At 37.9% G+C, this 17,326-nt stretch overlaps 1 protein-coding gene across 4 annotated transcripts in view; it reads right to left on the reverse strand.

The window, feature by feature from the left end:
* Positions 1-620: 620 nt before the first annotated feature.
* LOC136247254 (uncharacterized) overlaps positions 621-17,326 on the reverse strand; it is a 100,329-nt gene continuing 83,623 nt past the window's right edge. For all 4 annotated transcript variants that reach the window (XM_066038881.1, XM_066038878.1, XM_066038879.1 and 1 more), the window contains one exon: positions 621-3,311. In XM_066038881.1, the coding sequence (XP_065894953.1) occupies positions 792-3,311 (2,520 nt within the window). In that variant the 3' untranslated portion in view covers positions 621-791. The remainder of the gene's footprint in view (positions 3,312-17,326) is intronic.

The raw sequence follows: 17,326 nt of genomic DNA on the forward strand, positions 1-17,326 counted from the left end.
GTCTATAGAGTCAGACGCGTCCTCCCCTTTAATTGATTAATCTACAGCAAAGTCACACTTTGGAGAGTTCAGCTATAAACAAGTCACCCTGTAGCGAGTTCAGCCACAAACAAGTTACCTTGTAGAGATTTCTGCTAAAGGTAGTCTATCTGTAGGGGAGAGGACATAAGGTATTCTTTATTGAAAAAATGCATCATGATAAAAAGTATCCAAAGAATTCAGATCTTTATATCTTCCTCCTTTCTGCAGTAAAGAAAAAGACAAATAAGGAAACTTGAAAGCTGGCATCATGCTTACTTTGGAGTACACAGGTACAAAAAGAGGTGTAATCTATACAAAATCAGTCAAGCTGTGAGAAAAGGGTATGTCCCTCAAAAATCCAGGGTGAAATAAGATGTGAGCATGAATAACAGGTGGTGGCCAAGAAATGACTGATGACAGGTCAATGACACAAAATAAATAACAATAATTTGGTGCTGAATCCTAGGAGAAGGCAACACATATTCACCTGAATCATTGTTACTAAAATTACCTACCATTACAGATCATTTCTCAGCTGCAACCTTTGATTTCACATTGTTTTCACCATGCTTTTTTGGGCCTGCATATTTTTTCACACTTTGGTTGTTTTTGTATAGATATGTAATGTACAGTTAAAGTAAGCATAAAAGGAATGAATTATTTTCATCCTAGTAAAGTAGTATGTATGTGTTTTTAATATAATAACACATTGCAGTACATGTTTTCTATATGCGTAATGCTCCATATGTATAATATGCTATATGTGTAAGTCACCAAAACTTCAGAGATGTATACCAAGGTTTTAGATGGTTTTTGCTAAGTTCATTACTTTCTTCCTTCGTCTTTTTTCGAATGCTTATTAATAAGCTTTCTGGATCACGTTTGGCTCTTTCCAATATTTCAGCTTCTTGTTTGGCATGTTCATAGAATTTAATACGTTGCTGGAAACCAGGTTTAGCTTGTTGTTTTTCAGCTTCTATTAGCAAGTTTATATGCTGGACCTGTGTAAGTGAACTTTGTTTCAATGAAATTTTATTTAACCGTTGCAAAGCTTGTTCAAGTTCTGTTACTTTTGAGATGAGATCATTCTCAACAGTTTGAAGATAATAGTTTAATTGTTGTACCATTTTTTCTACTTTATTTTTTCCTTGTAGTGCAGTTTTATATTTTTTATGCAAATTTTCTGAAGTCCTTTCTTCAGTAACCGTGTATATTTCAAATCTATATGGATTGTTTACATGTTGTTGCCAAAAGCATTTATTAGGACACACTGTGCAATGTGCATTTGATTGTCCACCATCATCCATAGCCGAGCATCGGTACTTGTCTTTATCATCAGCATAACTGCAGTTGTCATGGCAAGTAATATTGCAGGTTAGACAGTTGGTAACATACTGACCGGTTGGAAGATCAATTTTTCTTTGCTTTTCAATATCTACAGTATAAGTAAAATCTTTGTTTGCTGCCATTATGGCCTCTCGTTGTTGGAGAATTATTTCTTCTTGTCTCAATTCCTCTAATTTTGTACAACCAGCCCTAATTTGTTGTTGTAGAGCTTCGACAGTAGCTTCTAGCGATTTTCGCTCTTTTATTACTTCTTTTGTTAGATAAGGATGTACTCCACTATTACCTTGGCCAGTTTTTTCAATTTCTTCCTTCTTTTTTTGAATCCTTATGCTTTGTGGATCATGTTTTGCCTTCTCCAATAATTCAGCTGCCTGTTTAGCATGTTCATACATTTTAATACGTTGTTGGAAACCAGGTTTGGCTTGCTGCATTTCCACATCTATTAGCAATTTTAGATATGGGACTTGTGTAAGTGGGCTCTGCTTTAATGTAATTTTATTCAATCTCTGCAAAACCCGTTGAAGCTCTGCTACTTCAATAGCAACAGCAGTTTCAAGTTTTTGAAGATCACAATTTATTTGCTCTATTGTGTTTTCTATCTTGCATTTTTCTTGCAATGCAGATTTGTACTTTTCCTGCAATTCCTTTGAGGTTCGTTCCTCTATTTCACTGTATAATTCAAATCTATATGGATTGTTTACATGCCTGTTCCAAAAGCATTTGTTAGGACAGGCTGTACAAAAAGCATTTTCCTTTCCACTACCATTCATGACAGAGCATTTGTATTTATCCCTGTCATCAGCATAGTCACAGTGTATGTGACAGGTAAAATGACAGATTAAGCAATTGGTTACATATTGACCAGTTGGAACATTAACTTTTCTTTGCTTTTGAATTTCTACTGGGTTGGTAAATTTTTTATTGGCTGCAATTTCAGCTTCTATTTGTTGATGAACTATTTCTCTTTTTCTCAATTCCTCCATTTTAACACAACCTCTTGTGATTTGTTGTCGTAAGGCTTCAAGAGTAGTTTCAAGTTGTTTGCGCTCTCGCAGTACTTCTTTGGTAAAGTATGGACTCACTCCACTCACTGTACGAAAAGCTTGGAAAAATCTTTGTAGAGAAATAGAGCTCATTTTCCAAAACATTTCATTGAAGGTTACATCTTCTTCTTTTAATTCTTTAGTAAGCTTTTTATTAACAGCAAATAAAGCAGAATTGTTGAATTTGTAATATTTTGAGCATTCAATTTTAGTTTCTTGAATAGCAGCAATCACAGAAGGAACCCCCCCATCTGCAAAGGTTACCATAATGAATATATTTTTGACAACATCACTGCCAAATATGGAAAATATTAAATCATAAATATATTTTTGCTGAATAGTTAGTCGTGCAAGAGAAGCTTGCACAACAAATCCAATTCCATCAAGATTATCAATTCCATTTTCACCTTTAATAGAAAAGAAATTCTGTATTTGTTGTATAATTTGTTTGTCACGTTCTAAACCAGTAGTGTCTCCAAAGCCTGGAGTATCAATAATAGTTAATGCATATTCAAACTGTGATCCTTCAGATGGATATATTGTGTATGCAGTAATTAATGCTGTCTGACTATGTGCTTGGCTTTTTACTAGATCTTCTGCTATGAGAACTAGTCGAAAATCATCCTTCCACTTTACACCAAATAAGTAATTGATCATTCCATTGATTAAGGTAGTTTTACCTGCACCTGTAGCTCCAACTAACATTAAGACCTTTTCAATCACTGGTCGACTTGGTATTGGTGTTCCAACTACACATTTTGCCACTCCCTTGCTCTCATTTACCATAACTTTTTTAATGGGGAGTTTGTAAGCTGCAATTTTACTTTGTGTGTTAGAAAGAGGTGTAGATTCATTTTTCATTTTCAGTGCGAGTGAACTTGAAATTTTATCATTTTCAACCTAAGTGAAAAAACAGTGAACTACACAATATATACACCTAATAATATATTAATTTACTTAATGTGGTGTACTACAATGGTTGGAGGCAAACCTATATGAAGTCCATCCAATTTTTGATTCCCTGTACTAACAATTTCAGTCTAGGCTTGCATCGATTATGCCGGCATAACTTTGGCATAATAGGGGATGAAAAGCATAAAGCATAATGCTGGCATAATGGAGGAGCATAATTGGAAAATTTCCGCCACAATAAGTATAGGGACCCGCCGATTATGCTCATAATTTTACCTATTATGCTATGCTGCACTGCTAAAAATTTACCTATTATGCTTAAATTTATGCTCAATACTTACCTATTATGCTCAAATTATGCCCAATTATTTATACCTCAGTTCTCATGCTCTGTTAATGATTTCCAGTTTATGGATAAATAATAAGTGCTGAAGCACAAACTTACTTGTCAAAATGCATATTACAAAAAAGATCGATGTACTCTAATAGAACAGTCAACTATATGACTGTTCTATTAGAGTTACTGACTGTTCTATTAGCGTATATCGATCTTTCTGTGATAGCTACTTTGAAAAACAAGTGTTACACAAATATTCTACCTATTATGCTAGCATTATGCTCAATGCTTTCAGGCACCTATTATGCTCATAATTATGCCAGCATAATTGGAGGGTCCCTAAATAAGTATAACTACTGCTATAAGTCACAAAGTCAAGGGCTAACCTGTTTTGGATGGTGAAATAATTCCTGACAATGAGTAGAAAAATGCACTACTACGTTGCTACAAGTTTACACACCTCGACAACTTCATTGTGGGTTTTTGAGTTTTATAAGACACATGCAGTCATGTGCCAAGCACCAAGGCAAGGCAAAAAACACAGTTTTCAACCACTGAATTATATTGGTATTATATAACATGTCTCGTCGTTTGATTTTGAATAAAATGTGATATGATGATTTGGCTCCTATTTGGATATTATTAGTTTCTCATCTTATAGCCTTTATAATTATTATGATGCGGGAGGGAGGGTATTACCATTATGCCATTATTTTACAATATTAACACACTGATGTACACACCTTGTCCAAATTGTCTTTCTTTCCTACTACAAACATTTCCTTCACCAGCTGATTCTACTTTTCATGATCGCTAATTGTTTTTTGACAGTCAACTGAAAGCCTGCCAGCTTTGATGAAGTTGATAGAACACGATTGCAACTGGCACTGCAACAATTTGCTAAGGAAAACAACAGTTCTCCTGGCGATATATAGCGCATTGTAGCGTTCATCAACAAAAAATCATAACAGTTTGGTATCATGTGTTCTTCTGAGCATGCACAGAGTAAATAATGGCTTACCACGCGGTAGCTTAAGGAGGATGCGGGCGGTGGATGAGAAACTAATAATCACCAAATAGGGGCCTTATGATTATTGGAAACCCGATTGGAAAGCAATATAATAGAAGCTCTTATGATAATAAGCTTAATGTTGAGTCAGATAGCTAGTGAATGTCTAGACATTGAAAATAGTGCATGAGGTCTGGAGTGAGACTGAGGTTAAACCAGGAAAGTATTTCACAAAGATCGAGATCTCTAATAGAACAGTCAAACACTCTAATAGAACAGTCATCGCATGCAACAGAGATAATGAGAACCATATCCCCAGGATGCTAATATGTTTTTGGCATGGTGCTGTAAATGCAAGTTACATATTATACTGAGCATTTGCTGTCCTTTGAATACCAATTACTACAACTCAGAAGATCAAGCATAATATTTAATTTGCGTACAAAACTATACAATGATGTTAGACAATTAAATATCTATAGCTTCTGAGGGACTACAGATATTCCCCCAGACCCCTGCTCTAATATGATGAACACTGGAGCACATCCAATTTCAAGCTATTACTATTATCTGTATGTTGCAGTTGAAGTGACATTTCTCCATTTAGGTCGTATCATATGAAGAACTCTGCACAAAGTAAAAAGTACAAAAAATAAAAGCATAATGTGTTTCTGAAAAGCATAATAACAAGCATAATAGGCAGAAAATTGGGAAATTCCAAAAAGAATAATAGGTAAATTTTGGAGCATATTCAAGTCTATTTCAATCTCCTAAATCAATGTATTTATGGAAATGCTCTCGTAATGCACTGTAGGGAATGGATCTGCCACGAGGTATTCAGTTATCTCCCATGTGATAGTGTGCAATAAAACAAGGTACAATCATACATAATATTGTATACTGTGTGCTAGTGTTACAATTGTGAGTGTATTACAATGTTGTAAAGATCTTCTATTAAATACCAGAACTCGTCCATTCTGAGTCTTCTCTGAGTTCTGCGGTGGGGACTAATGTTGCCATCAATGCCATATACATCCCAAAGCTTTCCAAGGATTCTGTAGAGCCACTGTGGATTCCAGTTGAATATGTTGGAGTTCTTGACCATGGCTGTTGTAATATAACTCTTCCTGTGCTAAAGATTATTCACTCAACTGTTCAGTTTCAAGAGTGCTGCATTGCCACTCAGGTGAAAACAAGCAGTGGTGTGCTGGTAGTGTGTCTTATATATAGGTTTACTGTACAGCTTCTGTGCAGGAGACGATCCATCTTTACATGGTGGCGCGTTTCGGTATTGCAGCAGTATCTGACACATAACATTTAGTTTCACCGATCTGTTACCCCAGGATGATGCAATAATCTTCTTCGTGGTCTTTACAGTGGCCTCAATCTTACCATTACTCTGAGGGTAGTGTGATGACAATGTCTTGTGCTCATATCCCCACTGACTGGTAAATTATTAAAATACTGGGAGGTGAATTGTGGCCTACCATCTTACCTCATTATGTCTTCAACTGTGGTGTGGTAGAATTACTGGGTCAATGATTGAACCGACTGCTGTGTGGAGGTTGGAGATAATGTCTGGCCAGTCCATGACGCAGTCAACCATGATAAGATATTGCTGTCCACCATAAATGCAGAAGTCTGCAGCAACCTCTTGTAATGGTCAGGATGGCTTTGGATTAGGCATGATGGACTCTTTGTAGTTGGATGGGAGGTGATCCTGACACTTCTTACGAGAAAAGAGTACATTGTCAATACCGTTGTCAATTTCCGGCCAATATAGTGACAATTTGGCTCTTTCTTTGGTTTGCATAGCTCCTTGGTGTGATTTGTGGAGGTTGGCTAGCACCTTTTGTCGCATAGATGCCGGTATCAACAAGTAAAATCCTTATACAATAAACCCATCATCTATGGTTAGTTGCTCTCTAATGTTCCAGTAACGTCTACAAGCCACAGCTGATTGCGATAGTTGGGAAAGCCCTCGGTGATTGTGTGGTGCAACTGTTTACACTCTGGTCCTTGGTGGCTTCTTCACGTAGGTTATGTAGGCAAATGCTGTCATATTTATCACATTGAAGGATTCTGATCTCTTGTAATTGAGGGTTCTGGGTGGTGTTGGCAGTCATATTCAGCAAGGGAGTCATCTCATTGAGGGTTAGAAACCGGGTTGTGTGATAGGGCATCAGGCTCATTATTGCCTTTTCCCTTTACCCAATGAGCTGTAAAGTTGTACGGCATTAGGCGAGACTTGAGTCATTGAAGCCTGTGATTTTAGATCTCATCCAATCTTTGATTGTTAAGGATGGGAACCGATGAATTGTGGTCAGTTACCACAGAGAAGTGCTGAAGGTCTACTAGAAATGTCTTGCATATTGTGGCTGCCCACGCAACTGTGAGTAACTCTATCTTAATTATTGCATACCGAGACTCAACATCTGAAAGAAATTGGGATGCTGCTTGGACTAAGGACCACGTGTCACCATGTGGTTGCTAAAGGACATATCCTAGCCCTTGCCGACTGGCATCGGTGTTGAGTCTAGTGGGTTTGGTAAGGTCAAAGAAGGCCAAGATGGCCTGAGTGGTGAGAGACTTCTTGGCATGTATCATGACAAGGTGACCATCTGAATTCATTCTTGGTACTTAACAGAGGTCTGAATGGTGTCAAGAGAGTTGTGACTGCACTGGTGCTGGAGGACAACTGGGTCACTAGTCCAATGATTCAAGGAGCAAAGTTCTGTGTGGTTAAGTTGGTTGGGACAGGGTACTTTGAAATGGCTTCTGTGATGGATGGGTCTATCCGGTAGCCTTGGTCAGAGAGCAAGAACCCAGTAAAGGTTGTCTTGTTTAGAAGAATCTATATTTCTCTGCAATGAGCGTGATGTGTTGTTCAGCACAGTACTGAAGAAACCGTTTCACATGTGCAATGTGATCTGTGATGTTGCCATCATATAATGACAAAGTCATGCATCATGCATCTAAAGGCTGACAATCCCTTGAAAGCCTCAGTCATCCGACAGTTGTAGTACTCTGATATTGAGGAAATTCCATAGGGGTGCAAAGGTACTTGAATCTCCAAAATGGTGTGATGAATGTTTTCAGCAGCTGGCTGTGTTGGTCTAGGGGACATTGGTGATATCCCTTTAGGACATCAATGACAGTAAAGTATTTTGCATCACTAGCTGCCATCAGCTACAGCCTGTAGGCTTGAGTCTATTAAACTCCAAAATTTGCCTATTATGCCTTTTGGTATTTCCCCAATTGTCTGCCTAATATGCTTGTTTTAATGCTTTTCAGAAATTTTATTTTGTGTTTTTTCATTGTGCAGAGTAGTTCTTCATAATTATGATACAAAATAAATGGAGAAGTGTCACTTCAACTGCAACATATACATATAATAGCAATAGCTTGAAATTGGATGCACTCCAGAGTTTTTAGGCATATTAGAGCAGGGGGTCTGTGGATATATGCATAGTCCATCATAAGTTATAGTCATTTTATTGTCTAATATCTTTGTAGTTTTGTATGCAAAAGAAATGTTATGCACTGTTTCTGATTGATCTTCTGAGTTGTAGCAATTGATATTCAAAGGACAGCAACTGTTCAGTATAATATGTAAATTGCATTTGCATCACCAGGCCAAGAACATAATAGCCTCCTGGGGATAAGCACTTAATAGTTCTCATTCTCTCTGTTGCACATGATGACAGTTCTATTACAGTGTTTGACTGTTTTATTAGAGAATCTCGATTTTTTAAATACTTTCCTGGTTTGATATTAACCTCAGCCCACTAGAGGCCTCATGCACTATTTTCAACTTTCAGACATTCACTAGCTATCTGACTCAACACTAATTTTATTATTATTAGAGCTTCTATTGTATTGTTTACCAATCGATCTGCTGCAAGAATTTGCTATAAAGACTTTTCTAGATTCTCCAGTATTTCCACAATGTTAACTGATCTCGATCTACACACCCTGCAGAGCAGAAGGAAAAAATTAAAATTACAAATGTTGTATAAAATCATTCATTGTTTAGCTGATATTCCAGATGACTGTTTAACTCCCGTTCCCTCCTTTTTACGCAGTGGCTATTTAATCAACTAAATACTAGAGTGGACAGTTTTAAATTTTCCTTCTTCCCTTCAGTGATTAAGCTATGGAATAATCTACCCCAGAACATTGCTAATGCTCCCACATACACTGAGTTCTGTAATGATTTGGACACTTTTATAATTACACCTGTGCATAATAATCACACATGATTCCTGTACAGTACACAATACAATACAATACAATATTTGTAATCATCATATCACATTTTATTCCAAATCAGACGATGTGACGTGTTATATAATACCTAATCACATAGTGATTTAGTTTGCCATACATTAGTCTCAATAGTAGGAGTGCAATTAATCCCAAATCGCATGGCCTTGTTTCTGTAATTGCACTGTAAAGTAGCCAATAAAATAGCAGAATAACAGAAGCCCTTTAAGTGCAACAAGAAAGTGATATAATGAATAGCCAATCAAATAAGCTGACAATAGAAGCCTCTTAAGTGCAACATATGTAGACATTTTGAGTAGCCAATCAGAATTGCTGACACATGAAGCCTTTTAAGTGCAACAACAAATGATGTAATACAAATAAGGATGATGCAATCACCTGGTAGAAGTTAATGGCCACGTAGAACTGGATAGATGCGTACTACAAACCACGAAGGGTGGTCACTATGTGATTAGTAGGCAATCACACGCATTTTCGTGCAATTATGGAAGAATTGTACTCGTAACAGCCAAAATTGCACTCGGCTTCGCCTCATGCAATTTTGACTGTTACTCGTACAATTATTCCCTAATTGCACTCAAATGTGTGTGATTACCTATACAAATTCAATGCTTGAAGCTCAGCTAAACCGCTTTGCCATGCCTTGATGTTAGTTGGCACATGACTGCATGTGTTCTATAAAACTCAAACCCAGAATGAAAAGTACTCATTTCGTCGAGGGTATAAACTAGTAGTAGTGCTTTTTCTACCTGTTATTAAGAATCATTTCTCAATCCATAATAGGTTAGCCCTTAACTTTGTGACTGTTATAGCAGAAATTATACTTACTGTGGCAGAAATTTCCCCATTATGCTCGCAGTTATGCTCCATTATGCCAGTATTATGCTTTATGCTTTTCATTCCCTATTATGCCAAAATTTATGCCGGCATAATCGATGCAAGCCTACAGAGCATTCACTGAGCAAGTAGCCAAAAACTAAGTTTCCCACCATTTTTAGTGTCCCCAAAGAAAAAACCGACTTTCACCAAATAATTTCCTTACTACTGCAGGATTCTTAGCTTGTTGTACTGATATTTGAACCACTACAAATCAGAAGCCCCGAATCTTTTAGACTGAGAAATCGGCACATCATATTTTCACATATTGCGTGATTTGCAGTAAAAACATGGAATTGTAAGTGCAGCTTCTTGCAAAGGACTGAGTCGAAGTTTCTTATTAGCTGTATGTTATCTTAAGTTGTTGTGCTGTGCAAACATGAATAGTAATTGGTAAACGTCTAGCTGGGTGGCTTACCGGCAATGGCTCATTTTTGTGTCTGCAAAATCATGAAAAATGTGTTTGAGTTGCTCTGGCTCCTACTACGACAGAAGCCAGATCTTCCTCACAGCATGGTCATGCAACTGGATGTTCCCTCAGTCTATAATACAAGTTTGAAAAGAATTTTAAACTGTATGCTATCTGGCTGGTGACGACGAAATATTACGGTGACTTTACGAAAAATAATGCAGCTCACTGCTTTTGCAATTGAAACTACTTTACTAATTATGGGTTAGTGTTGCAACTGACCACTTACACTTTGAATATATCAAACTGGATGACACTAAGCTGTAGCTGCTTTGGTGGCAGAAATTGCCGACGTTCCAAAATGGCCATAAAATATTTCAATATCACCAGCCAGATAGCATACATCTTTGGGTTCTTTCCATCTTTGGATTATAAACTAAGTAAGCATCCAACCGCAGGGACGGATCTAGGATTTCAGAAGGGGGGTGTTAACATGGACATTTATATATGTGGCAAGAAAGTTGCTACAACTAGTGTGTGAAGCATCCATCCATCACCATAATTGTTTTATAACTAGTCTACAATTACAACTAGTTTTTGGCCATGACTATTGACTAACCCCTTTTCACCACACAATGATCATGACAGCATAAATGCTGCAGTATCTTTTAAGCTTAAAGTTGAGCTTCAAGGGATTTGATAGTGCAAACTCCAGAACCTGTAGATTTAGACAAATTTAGCATGGGATTTGATCAAATAAGGGAAGGGAAACAAAAGTGAACAGCTCTGATGTTGCAGCCTTATGAACTTCATCATGTAATGCTAAGAAATTCACTATTATTATAGAGTACTATTGTTTTACTTGAAAGAGAAGCATTTAAACTCAAGAACCAAGTTTGTGCAGAGCCTAAAAAAATTCAACTATTTAACAGAAAGGTTATTTTCAGAATAGATTTTCAATTAATGATGTTTTATACAATTTATAGAACATTAGAGGTATAAATCTTTTACCAAAAGTGATTGGTATCTGGCAGGATGTTTGGTACAATAGTGAGGGTAACAGTGCACAGGTCTAGAAGAATAGATTTAATTTCAACTTACACTCTGGTAACTTCTTAAAAATTATTGTTTTAATGATGGATGTTCTATTAGAGTAGTTGACTGTTCTATTAGAGTATTTCAGATTTTAGTAGCTTCTAAGGTAAGACTTGTTCCAGGAGTATAATTTTGAACCCCTCTTAGTAATTTTTGGATAAGATTAGCTATTCCCCTTGTTCTTTCCATCTTTTCATTTCTCATACATGTGTATAAAATGCAACTGCACCTGTACTACAGCTTCGAGAAGCTTCCTAGTTTGCTCATTGTAAAATTTTGGATGGGGGGGGGTGCTTCAGCCCCCTAAGCACCCCCTTAAATCCACCCTTGAACCGTGTCACCATGTGGTCAGGAAGATCTGGTTTCTCTCGTCGTAAATGGTAGTGAGTTCAAAACAATATTTTTTACGATGTTGTTTTGAAGAAAGCAACCTTAATACAGCCAGACATTTGTCAGTAACTAAGCATGTTTGCAGAGCATAGCAAGCCTAGATAACACCTAGCAAATAAAAAAGCACAAACCATATCTTTGACAGTAGCTAGAATCTGATCTAGGCTTAGCTTGGTTAGTTTCTAGTCCTGGTTTCTAGCTACTGTCAAAGAAATAGTTTGAGCTTTTTTATTTGCTAGGTGTTATCTAGGCTTGCTATGCTCCACAAACGTGCATAGTTATTGACAAATGTCTGGCTGTATTGTTTGCACAAGGTTGCTTTCTTCAAAACAGCATCATAAAAAATGTTTTGAATGAACTACCATCTAAGACGAGAGAAGCCACACTGTTAAAACTGAGGTGGTCATAGCACGCTTAACCAGCAGCACACCCTTGGGGTGCAGTCACACTTTCAGGATATGGTGTGAAAAGCACACAAGACAAGCAGTGTAACTGTAAATTGGTGTGTATGACACCAATATTTATACATGAAAAACTATTCTCTGCCATCATAGATGATTCTAGCATTTAAAAGAGGTATTTTGTGGCATTCTGTATCATTGAGGGGACGTAAGAAGGATCGCAAAGTATCACTTTCATTGAATTTGTGTTATTAAAACATAATTGTGCCAATAAACTCATTTTGTGCTAAGCCATTACACACAGACAGTTCAGATCAATGTACAAAGCTGGTATAATATGTTTGTATCAACAAAATGAATTTCCATTAGTTCATAGCTAAATAAAATACATTCAATTATGTCATCAGACATCAGAATGTAAACAACAGTAAAGGGATAACCTACTGTGCACTAATGATCAGTGGGGCCAGTACACATCGTACTGTAGAACATGTAAGCCTTGGTTGAGTGAAACCAAAACCCACAATCAAACTCCATGCTTGGTGATATAGGTTTTAAATACATTTTGAAAACAATGTTTAAGTAGAGATGTTTAAGTAGGTGAGTTGCTGACTGAAACATAGTGTTGTGTACTGTTTGTAAATTGTTTACATTCCAGGATTGTAACACCAATTGTGAAACTGTAGATGATGCAGTGTTTCACAAATAATACTGAAATTAGTGGTTGACTATTGATAATAGCATGTTATGACATGCCTCTCACTCCTAAATGCATTAAACATTAAGTGCTTTTTATCAGTTGCAAATTTACGGTCACACTCTTATCAGTGTGATTGATGTGCTGTGCATACCAGCGTTGAAACCGGGTCACTACTGCTGACCCGGATGACCCCGGTAAGTTTATAATTTAAAATCAGTCAGTGGGTTTGTTTCCACGTAGCTTCTGTGAGTTTACAGACAGCAATTGGGTGTGGCTTCATACATACTTAGTATTTCAATTTTCCAATATATTAAAATGGGTGTGGCTCACAAAAGTACTTATCCTGCTGCAAGACTACCCAAAGTTGGCTCCGAGCGTGGCGCGGCCTCCCCAAAGTTGGCTCCGAGTGTGGCGCTTGGCCGGAATCTGGGTGGCCTGCGGATCAAGTCACGATGGGGTTGGCTTTTTTTCACCCCTTCTAGGTATTTATTTGTCCCGTTTCACTTTAGGATATTTAGCTCAAAGATTTTCGCTTAGGCTCCTAGGCTATGGGTAAACACCTCGAACAGGTTCTGCCTTCTGTGTACACCCTCCAGTGCCTAACTGGTAAAGTAGATAATAATAACAATAACGACTAGACCTAGACCATATACAACTCATACATTAATCGATTAGTGGGCGTGGCTTCACGTAAGCTTGCAGACAGAAACGGACGCAGTTTCATGCTACAGACTGCACTTAATAAATGGGCGTGGCTGAGCGTATGTTTGTAACGCGATAAGTGGGCGTGGCTCACGAAAGAGCTACGCGACTAGCGTTTATAGGTTCCACGTCGTCAAACGATCAATTTCGTTTCTCACGTGATTCAATCCGAGTCAGACCCGGATAATTTGTAAACCGGGTCAGACCCGGATGACCCGGAGAAAATGTGACCCGGTTGACCCGGATGACTCGACCCGGTTTCAACGCTGGTGCATACTACCCTTGTAAAGATGTGCCAGTTTGGACAGCAATATCACACCTGTGCTGGTGCGTTATGACCACTTTTGTAATAACAGTGCAGATTTTCCTCACCACATGGTGACATGGATGGATGCTTACTTAGTCTATACTGCAAAGGCAGAAGGAATCCAAGGATGCATGCTATCTGGGTGGTAATATTGAAATATTTTGTCACCAATTTGGGACGTCAGCGATCTCTGCCACCAAAGCAGCTGCAGCTTCGTGCCATCTGGTTTGATATAATTAAAGTGTAAGTGGCTAGTGTTGCAATTAACCTAAAATTAGTAAAGTTGTTTCAATTGCACAATCAGTGGGCTGCATTATTTTTCATAAAATCACCGTAATATTTCGTTGTCACCAGCCAGATAGCATACAGTTTAGGATTCTTTTCAAACTTGCATTATGGACTGAGGAAACATCCAGTTGTATGCCCATGCTGTGAGGAAGATCTGGCTTCTCTCATAGTAGGAGCCAGAGCAATTTAAACACATTTTTCATGATTTTGCAGATGCAAAAATGAACCATCGTAAGCCACCCAGTTAGACGTTTACCCACTATATACTATGCATGTTTACACAGCACTACAACTTAAGATAACATACAGCTAATAAGAAAGTTCGACTCAGTCCTTTGCAAGAAGCTGCACTTACAATTCCATGTTTTTATTGCAAATCACGCAATATGTGAAAACACAATGTGCTGATTTCTTAATCTAAAAGACTCGCGGCTTCTGATTAGTAGCTAGTGATTCAAATATCAGTACAACAAGCTAAGTATCCTGCAGTAGTAAAAAAATTGTTTGGTGAACGTCGATTTTTTTCATTGGAGACCCTACCATTTTAGATAGCTTTTGAATTGAGGTTGACTGTATCAGGTGAGCTCCAAGAGTCGGGGGCTGTCAACGCACAAATGGTCCGGGAATATAAGGTCCGGGCGGACCATTTATGCTGTCAAAAATGGTCCGGCCGGACCACTTGTGCTTACATAACTGGTCCCCCCGGACCACCCATGCCAGTGCATAAATGGTCCGGGCTGAACATAAACGGTCCGCCTCCAGTTTGCCGTGCATGCACCCACCAATTATGCTGGCGCGAGAATTTGCAGTGTAATTATAGCTATCTGAAGCATTTAATATGGTTGATGCTACACTGAACGTAAATATTAAATCCTTGCTCACGACGTAGTTCCTGAAAATGTATGCCGGAGTATAAAAATTGACTGACACTCTATAAATTAGAATCGAAATAATAAAGACATCTTCAGGTTTCATGTTTAAGGACATCTTCAGATTTCATGTTTACGCAGGACATCTTCAGGTTTCATGGTTCCATAATAAAGACACCTTCTTTGACATCTTCAGGTTTCATGTTTACGCAAAATTAATAGTGTCAGGCCATAGCTTATACATCTATCTGCAAAAAGAAATAATAGATCATATCTATACTTTTTCTTATCCAATCAAAATATTTTGGGTTACTTAACATGTGGCTAGTTTCAGCAGCTTATTTGTAGCTGTTATACGGGGCGGATCCAGGGGGGGGAAGTTTGGGGGCTGAAGTCCCCCCTTCATGTTTAGGCTTTACTTGATCAATACTGTATGCTGAGTATTATAATAAAATTTTGTCTTAGCATAATTATATGATCACTAATAATACAAATACTCATAAAACCACCTTATAAACATCTTTCAAGGTATTATCAGTGGATTTATGCTAAAGTTTATGCAACAAGGACCCGGATCAGCATTGAAGGTGTACAAGATCGAGATACTCTAATAGAGCAGTCAGCTAACTACTCTAATAGAACATTCACTGGAAACATGTAGTTGGTTCTGTTATGGAATTTTTCCAAATCTGCCTGCACCTATACATACAATGAAGTGCATTGGTCTGTTTAAAGGGCTTTATTCATCTACTTGTGTAGTTAATATGTATGGCAATACTTACACAATTTCCATTGAAAATGTTCTCAGATTCAATCTTGTATTGTTCAAATTTCAAAATTTTCCACTTTCAACATTATTATTCTAACATGCACCTATTCTTAGTTGTCTGTACCTACCCAAACTTTTCCATTAACAAAATGCTTCAGAGAGCCATACCTATAATCTAAAGGCAGTATATAAAATATCTACAGGCAAAAAATATTAGGGATTTTATGTGGAAATGTCTCCAAATTGCAGTATTTTAGCATCTGTTTTTCAAATTTTCCAGGGGGGCATGCCCCCAGATCCCCCTAGTTCCAGCATGCTTTCTTCACACACCTTTACCCAAGAGATTAGTACCTTGAGCAGTCAAAAATCCGCCCCTGGTTATATATTATTGAACATTTACCAGACTGCTGTACGTTGTCTGTTCTATTAGAGTATCTCGATCTTCATGTTATTATAATTATTGTAGTGTACAATTATGGTTGCCCAGGGCCTGGGACCTAAGTGGCCCTGGTTTTGTTTACGCCTCTGTCAAAGAGACTTGGCTGAAACTATGTACGGCAATAGTTATATGGTAGCTAGCTACGTATACGTAGCTATAACAACTATTTTTGTCACTCAGTATAATATTATACTATGAGCTATAGCTAATCCGTGATGACAAGTAGTGAGTCTAGTGGCTTAGCTTTACCATTGACATTAACTTTATAACCCGGACCAGTTTTGCTCGGTTAGGACCATTTTTGTTGTCACAGCTGGTCCAGCCGGACCATTTATGTCGAACATATGTGGTCCGGCCGGACCATTTATGCACCCGGACCAAATATTTTGTTACAGGGCTCAGATGGAGGGAAAGAGTCTTTTCAAAAAATGAAAAAGAAGGCGTAGGGATGAACTAGGCCAAGTCGTGGGCCATTCAGGTCTCAATAAATGGCTAAAATAAAATAATCCACAGCAGAGATATTTATTCAACACCACGGAGCTGTACAGCCATCCCCAGGCTGACCAGAGCTCCATTAAGGTCCCACACTACACATACAGATCGCCACTGGGCTTGGGAAAAGTAGCCAGCAAAGCCAGACCACTCAAGTCTAACTGATTTTGTTTGTGAAATTAGATAGTTTATTCATTTAGTGTTGTATTCTGGGTGAAAAATTGAATCTGCTGACATTGGCGATAATACCGGTTTTCCCAGACTGGGTCACATGAGGAATTTGGCAGCAGGAAACACCTGGGATATCTTGTTAGCTGATATTCCTGAAAACTTTCATGTTTTCAAAGCTGCAAACAATTAGCTATGTACCCATGGATTTTTCTGTCTAAAGATGGGACATATTGACAGGACATGCCAAAAAAGATGAGACATCTTGATGGCTTAAAACCATGAGTACAGACAGAGCTAAACCTTGCATGACTTTGAAACTGCGAACATCATAATAACATTGATATTGATAAACAACTATGTACCCACTGATTTTCCTGCTAAAAGATGGGAGACCTTGACAGGAAATGCCAACTATAGATGGGATATCTTGATGGTTGAAAATCATGAGTACAGAGCTAGACT

Source organism: Dysidea avara, chromosome 2, assembly GCF_963678975.1.
Source record: "Dysidea avara chromosome 2, odDysAvar1.4, whole genome shotgun sequence".
NCBI lineage: Eukaryota > Metazoa > Porifera > Demospongiae > Dictyoceratida > Dysideidae > Dysidea > Dysidea avara.